Source organism: Pan paniscus, chromosome 1 (assembly GCF_029289425.2).
Source record: "Pan paniscus chromosome 1, NHGRI_mPanPan1-v2.0_pri, whole genome shotgun sequence".
Classification (NCBI taxonomy): Eukaryota; Metazoa; Chordata; class Mammalia; order Primates; family Hominidae; genus Pan; species Pan paniscus.
The window spans coordinates 193268705-193281485 of record NC_073249.2 but is presented as its reverse complement, the minus strand read 5'-3'; the positions used below and the strand labels follow the sequence as shown (position 1 = coordinate 193281485).

At 43.8% G+C, this 12781-nt stretch overlaps 1 protein-coding gene across 5 annotated transcripts in view; it reads right to left on the bottom strand.

The window, feature by feature from the left end:
* Positions 1-12781, bottom strand: part of CSMD2 (CUB and Sushi multiple domains 2) — a 643453-nt gene that overhangs the window by 31071 nt on the left and 599601 nt on the right. For 4 of the 5 annotated variants that reach the window (XM_034960731.3, XM_034960735.3, XM_063593001.1 and 1 more), the window contains exons 55-57: positions 12267-12455; positions 4756-4929; positions 612-794 (exon numbers count right to left, since the gene is read on the bottom strand). In XM_034960731.3, coding sequence (XP_034816622.3) covers positions 612-794; positions 4756-4929; positions 12267-12455 — 546 coding nt within the window. Of the gene's footprint in view, positions 1-606; positions 795-4755; positions 4930-12266; positions 12456-12781 lie in introns of all 5 variants that reach the window. The other variant, XM_055095664.2, reaches the window with a different exon arrangement.

Sequence of the window (12781 nt, the reverse complement as noted above, 5' to 3'; positions counted from 1 at the left end):
TTGTTTCACGTAGTCTCTTCCCTTAGACTGTAAGCCCCAGGAGATCAAGATGTGTGTCTCCGTCTGTTCAGGCTTGGACATGGTGCCTTCTTGCTGTGTCTTCACATGGCACAAGGGAAAGGGAGCGTTCTAAGGTATTTTCTTTTCTCAATAAGAGCATTAATCCCATTCCATGACCTAACAACTTCCCAAGACCCCACTTCCTAAAACTATCACTGGGTGACCAGGTTTCAACATATGATTTTTGGGAGGTCACAAATATCCAGACCATGGCAGTGTCCGTCTTGGTCACCATTGTGTCCCCAGCACATTCCACAGCACTTGGCACATAGATGCTGAATGAAACTATATGGGAAATGAATGAAATAGTGGGTCAAATTCAGTCTTTTTTGATTTCTTCCCTTTTGAGGTGAGAGTGGGAATATGTTTGTCTTTTGATTACTAATGAAAATGCACATGAATTATCTGTTGCAGTCCTATCAGCCAGGCTGAGGGTTCAAATGAGGCCACGGTTTTTTTCTGTGAGCGCAGGTGCATGGGAATAAGAGCAGGAGCAGGGGCGAGTTCTGGGGCTGGGCAAAGGGGAGAAGCAGAATGGTCACATACATTACCTCCACACTCAGGCTGCGAGCCGCTCCACGAGCCATTGGCTTGACAGGTGCGCTCTGACGATCCCCGGAGCACGTGGCCAGCTTCACAGCTGAAGCGCATCACAGTGCCTGGATCAAAGCTGTCCCCCAAACGGATGCCATGAGCCGGGATCCCAGGGTCACCGCAAACTCCCACGCTGGTTCCTATGGACCAGAACCACACAAATCCATTGTTTTTCAGGGAAGAAAAGGGAGTGGAGAAGCAGGGGAGAAAGATACTGGGATATGACTAAGGGGATGCAGTGGGTCCCACGAATGAGGCCTAGCACAAGTTACCTGCACATGCTCCTGCCTCCATATGCAATGGTGGAAGAACACAAAGATCTGAGGCCATGGGTAAGTCCCTGGGAACCACACAGGGAAGGGAAGCAAGAAGGCAGAGGAAAGGCTCTGTGGCCCGTGCCAGTCTGGAATTTCAGTGATCCAAACTGGCCACAGGTCCTCCTTCTCCCCTTCCCCTCTTCTCTACAAACACCTGCTGATTCTGTAGTCCCATCTCCTCTCCTGTGCCACTGTCTTAGCTTAGACATTCAACATCCTTTTGCCTGAACTCTTGCAAGAGCCTCCCGACTAATGTCCCCTCCTTGTAAACTCTCCCTCTAATCCATCTTCTACTTTGTCCTCTAATCTTAACAATCACTAACCATCTGACCTTTTTTTTTTTTCAAAAAATTTTTTCCTGCAGAAACATCTTTACTGGCTCCCCAGTGCCATAGGATAAAGTCCAAACTGCTTAGCATAGCTTCATTTCTTAACCGCCTAGCTTGAATCTTGATCTTGAGCATTTATTTATTTATTTATTTATTACTTTTTAAAAAGTTTCATTTTATCTTCAATTGACAAATAATCATTGTACATATTTATGGGGTAGGAGGTGATGTTTTGATGCATGTATTGTATATTTCCAAGTAGCTGTAGGAGAGAATTTTAAATGTTCTCACCACAAAGAAATGATAAATATTCAAGGTGATCGATGCTGGGCCTTTCATTAAGGATTCCCTACTCACAAATTATGCCACACAAGTGAGCTCTAGAATAAACATCTCAGACCCTCTCATTTCATTTTTGCTTCACCCCCTTCCTCTTGCTACATTCCTACATTTCTCTGGCTTCTGGTATTGTGCAAACCCACTCAAGAGACCTCCAAGGACCCAAGGGGCGAAGAAGGGTAGAGAACAGGAGACAAAGCCACAAGATCTATGGTCCCCTGCAGGGCCAACACATTTCATGATACAGAAATGTGTAGGAGATGTTCTTAGATCAGACCAGGCCATGGTAAACATGAGGAAAGAGGAGAACAATTATCGAATAAATGACAACTGCATGAAAAGATAAAGTTACAACTATCATGGAATCTATCTCCTCATGTAACCATGTGTGGGCATCAAATGGTAACATCTGAGTGACCACATCTAGTTGTCTGGAGCCAATAAATGTTTAAGTCATGTGTATCCCACCACTTGCCATGTATGTCTTTTCCACTTCTCAACCTTGGGATTATTCCCTTTCCTAGTCTCGACTCAGACTGTGAGACACTACCTAACCACATGTTCTCCATTCTGTTTCCCACCGTGGAAGAGGGATTCATTTTCAACCTTCAATGTAAACATTAATAAAAGAGAGCTCATCGCATTTGGCTAGGTTTTCTTATCTTTTGAAGGTTGCCAGGATGTAATTCACACAACAGGCAGAACTGGGTCTCCCTGGAAACAATCTTGATGGTGAGCAGCTCTAACCCACACACTGGCTAGCTGACCTCAACTGGAGCTAGCAGTATTGTAAAATAGGCACAAGATGGTTAACGTGGTTTGGCTCTGTGTCCCCATTCAAATCTCATGTTGAATTGTAATCCCCAAGTTGGGGAAAAGACCTGGTAAGAGGTAATTGGATCATGAGGTGGATTTCCCCCTTGCTGTTCTCGTGATAGTGAGTGAGTTCTCATGAGATCTGGTTGTTTGAAAGTGTGTTGCACTTTGCTCTCCCTCTCCTGCCAGCCGTGTGAAGATGTGCCTGCTTCCCCTTCTGCCATGATTGTAAGTTTCCTGAGACCTTCCCAGAGGCAAAAGCCTGTACAGCCTGCAGAACCGTGAGTTGATCAAACCTCTGTTGTTTATAAATTACCAGGCTCAGGTATGTCTTTTGGCAGTATGAGAACAGGCTAATACAATGGTGTTCAATCCTAGGGGCTTTTTCTGAAAGAATGGCCCCCACTACAGTATTGGAGGCTTCTAGTTCAGTGATAGAAGGGAGTCTGGACAGGATATTGCACCATGGGGGCAGAGTAGATAGATGGCAACTATTTACTGAAGAGGTAAAGAGAATGACAGTGGAGATGTGGGTGGTGAACTTCTTGAAGTAGGTCTCAAACTCCAGAAATCTCTCCATAGCCTTGGTGGCCCAGTGGTGTATGACTCAAGGACTTAAGAGGTTTTGTTGTACAACAGTTGGGTCCACTGCTTGCACACAATGAGACTAAAAACTTTGACCTGGAATTCATGAATGTGTATTTCATAGGACTGGCAGGAGATGCCACTGCAAAAGACGACATTGTTTCAGGAAGGGAGGAACTATCTCTATATCTGTGGTATATACCTAATGTTACTTCCTAATTGCCTATTCTTCTCATCCCTTATGTTCTCATCCAAGGGATTTAAGGTTCACTCATTGTCTAGCCTTTGTGTACATTGAATTCCTTCTAATTCTGTTTTCAGAGAGCTCCAGGGAGGCTGGAGAGGCAATGTACATGACCCTTGTCCTCTCATGCTGTATTGCCTATCACTTCTACCAGATGTCCAAACAGAAAGAAGCCAGGGCACAGTTAATAGGCCTTCCTCTAGCCCAGATAAATGAGTCATCATGGCTCCTATATAGTCCTGCCCAGTTCCTTAATTAGGTGTTTAATGAGATTAATAGGGGTGAGAGGCCAAAGTCCTGGGTGGTCATATAGAGTGATGTGTCTGGGATTTCCTGGGCAACCAACAGCCCTTTGAAATAGTGGCTTTGGGACTCTTTTCTTTCTGGAGAGATCTAATGAATATCTCATTAAATATTCTGGCAGTGACCTAACTTTTGGGAGGCAGGCTCATCTGGGAATGTCAAACTGCAAGAACAGTGGCACATCTTATGGGTAAGGTCCCACATCAAGGAGAAGGCTTCTGTATTAGGAGGAGGTCATGATCCTTTCCTCTGAAGGGATCTGGCATGGGAAGGGTTACGGGTTAATTTCAATGCCAAGGTGGGCCCTCCGAGGAACATCAAGCTGCACAAGCAGCTCCCTCTTGCAGGCAACATGGAATCCCTTCCTAGGGCCAGGCAGGTCCCCCTCAAAGAAGACAAAGCTGCAAGGTGCTAATATTTTAGCTTGGTGGTTTCTGCTATTGGCAGGACAATTCACTTGCAAAATTTTGTTCTGCTATATGGCATTACACATTCATTTCTGGTTTGGATACTGTGGACATAGGACCTTTGGCAGTTCTCTACATTTGCGATTTTGATAGCATCTGTCAGTGTCCTCATTAGCAGTAAAAGGAACTTAACAGGAAAAGTCTGAGGACTGGTGTTTCAAGGCAGTAGAGAAGAAGACTGTACCCCACTAGGTAGCCAGGACATAGGACAAGTTGAGGGGCAGTGATAAGAAAAGGAAGGAGGCTGGGGCCTATGAGTCTGAAACAGAGAAGAAAAGAACACAGGAGTGGGCTTGGACCTGAGCACGAGTCTGAAACAGAGAAGAAAAGAACACAGGAGTGGGCTTGGACCTGAGCTGATCAACAGGAAGACTTGAACTGTCCCCAGGAACTCATAAAATCAAGTGTCTGGACAGGACTCTGGCCATAGGTTGACCTAAAAAGTTGTGCCCTTCCTAGTTTTGCAATCCCTGGGCATGGTCAGGGCTGACTGAGGGGGTAAGGCGGGGCTCAGTCCACCAGAAGCTGAAGCTCCATTGGGACCTTGTCTTGCTGTGCTTTCTACCTGTTAGGGTAGATATAAGGGTTCCAAGGTCTGATTCCCTCCCATCCATCAATCACACTCACTCCTTGGGGGCTCGTCTACCTCCCATCAGTCAAGCATTCCACTGGAGCTCTTTCCTCAATGCCATGCACCATACCTGAGCAGTGAGGGAGGGAGCCAGTCCAGTGTCCATCCAGCCCACACATGCGGGTGCTGTTTCCCACCAGAGTACGCTTGCCGATGCAGCTGTACCGCACCACTGCTCCCACAGTATAACTGTCTCCAGACATCTGGGAGTGAGGCGGGGAGCCCGGATGGCCACAGGACACCACTGTGGGGGAAAAGCAAACATCTCAATGACTCTGCACAGGGATGGATCACCATCACACAATCCATGCTAGGCTTCTTTAAGCAAGAGGCTGGGAAGAAGAGAAACCCAAGGGTATCTGTTGAAGCAAACTTCCTGCTGGCATGCCCACCTGGCGTTGGCAGACAATGTCCACTCAGGGGACAGTTTTCATATCTATGAAATGAGGAATAATACCTTCTCAGCATGTAGCAGATATACAATAACATTAGATTGTTTTCTCTCTTGCCTCTTATGCTTACCTCTCCCTATTTCCTCATACTCATGATGTCTCTGGGCAGGAAGGTGGTACACAGAGTATACACAAGACAAAAATGGGAGCTCTGTCACCCTCAGATTGTCTTCATTGGCCCTGGATTCCAGAATGAGAGCCAATTATAGCCCTTTTCCATCTGCATCTTACAGTTGCCTCATCAGTTGTCCCCAACCTGTCCCTCTCAGTATGCAAGTTCCCTTTACTAAAATACTGAAGTATAGCTGTGAAAACAAGTGAGAAGATAGAACACCAGAATTGAGATGTCTAGGCAAGGGCATTGCTTTCAACATTACTGGGGCTGGTCTTCCCATTTGTCTTGTCACAGGATCACAGGTTGATCCTAAGATTCTCTCATTTACTCAACACACATTTATTGAGTCCCTGTCATGTGCTAGACACTCCGTGTGTTTGGGAAGATCAAGTGACTTTGAGAAGTGACTTGAATGATGTGAAGAGGCCAGCCATGCAAAATTTTGGAGAAGAGTATTGTTGGGGATGAAACATCAGGTATAACGGGCCAGAGGCCAGAGTGAGTTTGCTGTGTTTGAGAGACAGCAAGGAAGCCAAGGATGCTGGGACTGGAATGAGCCAGGACAGAATGGAAGAAGACAAGGGTGGAGAGGTCATTACGAGCCAGATCATGGCATGAAATTTGGATTTTATTATGAGCATCTTGGGAAGCCACTGGAGTTATATGATCAGATTTACATTTTAACAAGATTATACTGGCTACTGTGTAGAGAAAGGACCAGGTGGTACAAGAAAGAGGGAGCTGTTGCAGTAGTTCAAGGAGAGATGATAATGTCTTGGAGTCTGGTAGGAGATCCCTGTAGACATCATACCCAGAAAGCCCACAGGGCATAGCATAGAGGCAGACCACAACAGGTGACCAAGTGGTAAAACCTGGGTTGGGCCAGTGCTGACCCTGATGATGAATTTTGGTAGGTACTGGGATGGTAAGAATGGGTCTTAGGTATCTTCACTTCTCAATGTGGTCTTAATATGGGTCAAACATTGTTCTAAATGCTTATGGTAGATTATCTGCAAAGACTGCTGCTACTAACAATTCCTCCTATTAAGGAGTGGAGTCTTTTTCCCCTTTCCCCTCCCCTTGAATCAGGCTGGCCTTGTGACTTGCTTTGAATAACAAAACATGGTGGAAGTGATGTTGAGCCAGGTTACATCCTAAGAGGCTTGGCAGCTTCTACCTTCGCTGTTTGGAGTACTATGCCACCATGTAAGGAAGTTTGGCAGAGACTACGGAATGACAAGAACTCATATGAGGGGAGGGACCATGGACAATCACAATGCCCCAGCTGACAGCCAGCGCCAAGATGTGAGTGAGGCCATCTCGGATCTTCTAGGCCCACCTGAGCCACAACAGCCAATAACATGTGGGGCAGAGATGAGCTGTCTCTACTAAACCCTGCCAGAATTGCCAATCATAAGCAAGAAAATGGCTGTTGCATTAAGTCACTATGATTTGTTACACAGTAAACACATAAAAATATGCTTAACACGATTCGTCATTAGAGAAATGCAAATGTAAACTACAATGAGATAGCACTTCGCATCCACTAGGATGGTTATAATAAAAATGATGAACAATAACAAGCATAGAAAAGAATATGGAGAAATTGTAATCCTCATACACTGCTGGTAGAAATGGAAAATGGTGCAACCACTTTGGAAAACAGTTTGGCAGTTCCTCAAAAAGTTAAATATAGAGTTCCTACATGACTTGGCAATTTCTCTCCAAGGTATATGCCCAAGAGAATTGACAACGTGTTCACACAAAAACTTATACACAAATGTTCAAAGCAGCATAATTCATAATAGCTAAAAAATGGAAACATAATAGTCCCAAAGTGGAAATGTTCATAATAGTCCCAGTTCATCTATCAATTGTTGAATGGATAAACAAGATGTGGTATATTCATACCATGAAATAGTATTTGGCCAAAAGGAATAAAGTATTGATGTATGCTAAAACATGGATGAACTTTGAAAATTTTATGTTAAGTGGAAGTAGCCAGACACAAAAGACACACATATAATTCCATTTATATGAAATGTCCAGAATAGGTAAATCCACAGAGACAGAAAAGTACATTAGAGGTTGCCAGAAGCTGGGGTGGGGTGGGCAATGGGGAGTGACTTTTAAGGGCTGCTTGGGAATGATGAAAGTGTTCTGGAATTAGACAGTGATGATACTTGTACAACTTTGCGAATACACTAAAATCACTGAATTGTATACATTAAAAGAATGCATTTTATGGTGTGTGAATTATATTTCACTAAGAAAAAGAAAGAAAAAATGCAAATGGATTAAATCCTCTACTTGAAAGAAAAGATTGTCAGATAGGGTTTAAAAATCACAATTACATGCTTTTTACATAGAGAGCAGTTAAAAATAAAATGATAAAAAAATCATGCCAATACTAAAAGAAGGAAGCTGGTTATAAGTTACAGGTACACCTAGTTTTATTGTGTCTTGCTTTAGTGTGCTTTACAGATTTTTTTTTTTTTTTTACAAATGAAAGGTTTTTGGTAACCCTGTGTTGAGTAAGCCTAACAGCACCATTTTTCCAATAATACGTGCTCACTTCATGTCTCTGCGTCACATTTTGGTAATTCTCACAATATTTCAAACGTTTTCATTATTGTTACATCTGTTATGGTGATCTGTGATCAGTGATCTTTGATGTCACTATTGTACTTGTTTTGGGGCGCCATGAACCACGCACACATAAAATGGAGAACTTAATTGATAAATGTTGTGTGTGTTCTGACTGCTACACCAACTGGCCATTCCTTGTCTATCTCCCTCTCCTTGAGTGCCCCTATTCCCTGAGACCCACCAATATTGAAATTAGGCCAGTTAATAGCTCTATGATGTCCTCTAAGTGTTCAAGTGAAATGAAGAGTTGTGTCTCTCACTTTAAATCAAAAGCTAGGAATGATTAAAAGCTTAGTGAGGAAGGCATGTTGGAAGCTGAGACAGCCCTAAAGCTAAGTCTTTTGAATCAAATAATTAGCGAAACTGTGAACGCAAAGGAAAAGTTCCTGCAGGAAATTAGAAGGGCTGCTTCCATGAATACATGAATAAGAAAATGAAACAGCCTTATTGCCGACATGGAGAAAGTTTGAGTAAGTCTTTATTGTAGGGAGCCGTCCTGTGCATTGTAGGATGTTTAGCATCGTCCTTGGCATCCACCTACCATAGAAGGTAGGTAGATCTGGACAGAAGATCAAACCAGCCACAACATTCCCTTAAGCCAAAGCCTAATCCAGAGCAAGGCCCTGACCCTCTTCAATTCTATGAAGGCTGAGAGAGTTGAGGAAGCTGCAGAAGAAAAGTACAAGCAAGCAGAGGTTGGCTTATGACGTTTAAGGAAAGAGGCCATTTCTATAACATAAAAGTACAAGGTGAAGCAGCAAGTGCTGGTGTGGAAGCTATAGCATGTTATCCAGAGGATCTAGCTAAGCTAATTGATGAAGGTGGCTACACTAAACAACAGATTTTAAAGGTAGAAAAAACAGCCTTTTTTTTTTTTTTGAGACAGAGTCTTGCTCTGTCACCAGGCTGGAGTACAGTGGCACCATCTCAGCTCACTGCAACCTCCTCCACCACCCAGGTTCAAGCAATTCCCCTGCCTCAGCCTCCCGAGTAGCTGGGACTACAGGTGCGCACCACCATGCCTGGCTAATTTTTTTGTATTTTAGTAGAGATGGGGTTTCACCATGTTGGCCAGGATGGTCTGAATCTCCTGACCTTGTGATCCACCTGCCTCGGCCTCCCAAAGTGCTGGGATTACATGCATGAGCCACCGACAGCCTTCTATTTGAAGAAGATGCCATCTAGGACTTTCATAGCTAGAGAGAAGTCAATGCCTGGCTTCAAAATTTCAAAAGACTGAATGACTCTCTTGTTAGGGATGAATGCAGCTGGTGATTTTAACTGGGAGCCAATGCTCATTTACCATTCTGAAAATCCTAGGGCCCTTAAGAATTATTCTAAATCTACTCTGCTTGTGCTCTATAAATGGAACAACAAAGCCTGGATGACAGCGCATCTGTTTATAGCATGGTTTATTGAACATTTTAAGCCCACTGTTGAGACCTACTGCTCAGAAAAAAGAGATTCCTTTCAAAATAATACTGCTCATTGACAATGCACCTGGTCAGCCAAGTGCTAAATGATGGAGAGCTCCTGTACATCAGAACTGGAGATGTACAGGAATTGAATGTTGTTTTCATGCCTGCTAACACAACATCCATTCTGCAGCCCATGGATCAAGAAATAATTTTGACTTTCAAGTCTTATTATGTAAGAAATACATTTCATAAGGCTATAGCTTCCACAGATAGTGTATTCTTCTGATGGATCTGGGCAGAGTATATTGAAAACCTTCTGGAAAGGATTAATCATTCTAGATGCCATTAAGAAGATTTGTGATTCATGGGAGGAGGTCCAAATATCAACATTAACAGGAGTTTGGAAAAAGCTGATTGCACCCCTCACACATGACTTGGAGGGGTTCAAGACTTCAGTGGAGGAGGTCACTGCAGATGTGGTAAAAGTAGCAAGAGAACTAGAATTAGAAGTGGAGCCTGAAGGTGTGACTGAATTACTGAAATCTCTTGATCAATCTGAAACAGATGAGAAGCTGCTTCTTGTGGATGAGCAAAAAAGTGGTTTCCTGAGAAGAATCAGGAAACTACTTTTGGTGAAAATGCTGTGAACATTGTTGAAACAGCAACAAAGGATTTAGAACTTCACATGAAGTTAGTTGATAAAGTGGCAGCAGGATTTGAGAAGACTGACTGCAATTTTGAAAGGCATTATACTGTGTAGGTAAAATGCTATCAAACAGCAGCATATGCTACAGAGAAACCTTTCATGAAAGGAATAGTCAATCCATGTGGCAGACTTCACTGTTGTCTTATTTCAAGAAATTGCCACAGCCACACCAGCCTTCACCACCCCGATCAGTTTGCAGTCATCAACATCGAGGCAAAGTCTCCACCAGCGAAGAGTATGACTTGCTAAGGGCTCAGATGATTGTTAGTATTTTTTAGCAATAAAGTATTTTTAATTAAGGTATGCATATTTTTTGACATGATACTACTGCACACTTAGATTATACTGGAAAACTAAAAAATTTGTGTGACTTATTTTATTGCGATATTTGCTTTATTGCAGTAGTCTGGGACTGGACTTGCAATATCTCCAATGTATGCCTCTATATTAATATATATACCTATTAGTTATATCAACAGCAACATTAACAGGAGTTTGGAGTAAGCTGATTCTAACCCTCATGCATGACTTTGATGGGTTCAAGACTTCATTGGAGGATCTCACTCCTCCACTGAAGCAGCAGCAAGAGAACCAGAATTAGAAGAGGAGCCTGAATATGTGACTGAATTAACTTTAGAGAAAACAAGCATTGGGACAAAAAGTTAATATGGATAGGGTCACTTTATTATGATAAAAGCTGCATTTTACTAGAAGAAAAAACAATTTGAGTCCACTAGGGGCTGTGACTCTCAGCTGGCACCACTGTACACAGGTGGTGTCCATTTCTGACCCCAAACAATTTGCTGGTCATAAATGGGATTGGATGGCCAGGCCAGAGTTCTCAAGCAAGGAAAATACAAGCAGTGAGCAGCTATACCAGGCTCCTGTTAGACCTACAGCCACGAGGGCATAAAAAAATGCAGTTGTCCAGACTGGAGGGCCTACAAAATGTATATAATCTGCCAAAGGTAGGTGGACTGCTGCATGGCCTTAACTGCATATCTAATACTCCCTCTTGAGTGCATCTTCACCTTTGCTTCTTGGAAGATGGGGGAGAGAGAAATCTATGTGGATTCACCTTTAGGAAACAGAGGGGAGAGCAGGAAACCAAGGGGTTGCTCTTCTCTTAAGGATGTGTAAGGCCAGGGACCAGATGTCAGGTGATATGGTTTGGCTGTGTCCCCACCCAAACCACATCTTGAATTGTAGTTCCCATAATCTCCATGTGTTGTGGGAGAGACCCGGTGGGAGGTAACTGAATCATGGGGGCAGTTACCTTCATGTTGTTCTCATGATAGTGAGTGAGTTTTCATAAGATCTGATGGTTTTATAAGGGGCTTTTCCCCAACTTTGCTCATTCTTCTCTCCCCTGCCACCATGTGAAGAAGGACATGTTTGCTTCTCCTTCCACCATGATTGTAAGTTTCCTGAGGCCTCCCTAGCCCTGTGAAACTGTGAGTCAATTAAACCTCTTTCCTTTATAAATTACCCAGTCTTGGGCAGTTCTTTACAGCAGTGGGAGAACAGACTAATACGTCAGGATTCTGAGCACCTCCCCAACCCCTTTTAAAAAACCTGTTGTCCCCAATTCTTTTCCTAACAATAATTAATGTGGTCATTGTTTATTGAGTAGCTACTATGTACCAGATACTATGCTGGGACTTTTAATAATTTTTTTCCCTTTAATCCTCTAATAACCCTATGGAATAGGTACTGGCATCATTTTTATAGATGAAGAAACTGACGCTCTGAGAGGTTAGTGAATTTTTCCCAAATCACACTACTTGTTCAGTAGCAAAGCCAGAATTCCAGTCCAAGTTGGTCTGCCTCCAGAGTCTGTGACCTCTCTGCTTCAGTCCTTTAAAGGGAAGGAGTTCATGTGCTGTCTTTCTGGAAGGGCAAGGAAAGGGTAAAGTTGGGAGATGATGTCCCGCGAGGCAGCCAGTTCTGAAAAAAGGGAACTCTGTAAGCTGAAGAGGGTGGTAACTAGAGAGGAAAGGGACCAGGCCTCTAGCTAGGAAAGTGAGAACACAAAAATTGGTATGGAAGTCACCCAACAGAGGCTCAAGAAGGAATCTGAAATCCCAGGAGTAGCCAGAGTGACTGTCACCATAAGGCAACTCATACATGTGCAGACACACACACACACACACACACACACACACATATGCACAGAGAGGAGGACTGTTCTTTGACATGGGCCACCCCATCAGTCATTTTGAGCAGGTGACATCTACTTACAGAGACACTGGGGGCGGGGACGGTCCCATGTGCCATCTCCCTGGCAGCTGAGCACTGGGGTGCCCAGGAGGTAGAAGCCGTGGTTGCACCGGTAAGACACGGTGGTGCCGAAGCTGAACCTGTGCAGGCCGCTGGCGTGGACCTGACGAACACTATTTTCTTGGTGTCCAGGATCTGTACAGTTGATGACTGCAATTGAACAGAAGTCCAAACAGGCATGGATTCCCAGTATAGTAAAATCTTCCGAGCAAAACTAGGCAATGAAGCAGACCCTGTCGGGAGGGTGAGCTGGTCCCGAGGTTGCTGGACTTCTCCCCTCACCTTGGTTACCTGGTCAGAAGAGTCATCCTTCCATGTCCAGCTAGACATCACCTCCTTAGAGAACTCCTCCCACCTCTTCCCAGATTGATTACTCCCTTTCTGGTACTCCCTTGCACAAATCGCTATTGCTGACTTTACCAGCCTGTGCTGTGACTTGTTTGAACACACGAGTCCCTTGAGGGCATGAATGTCTA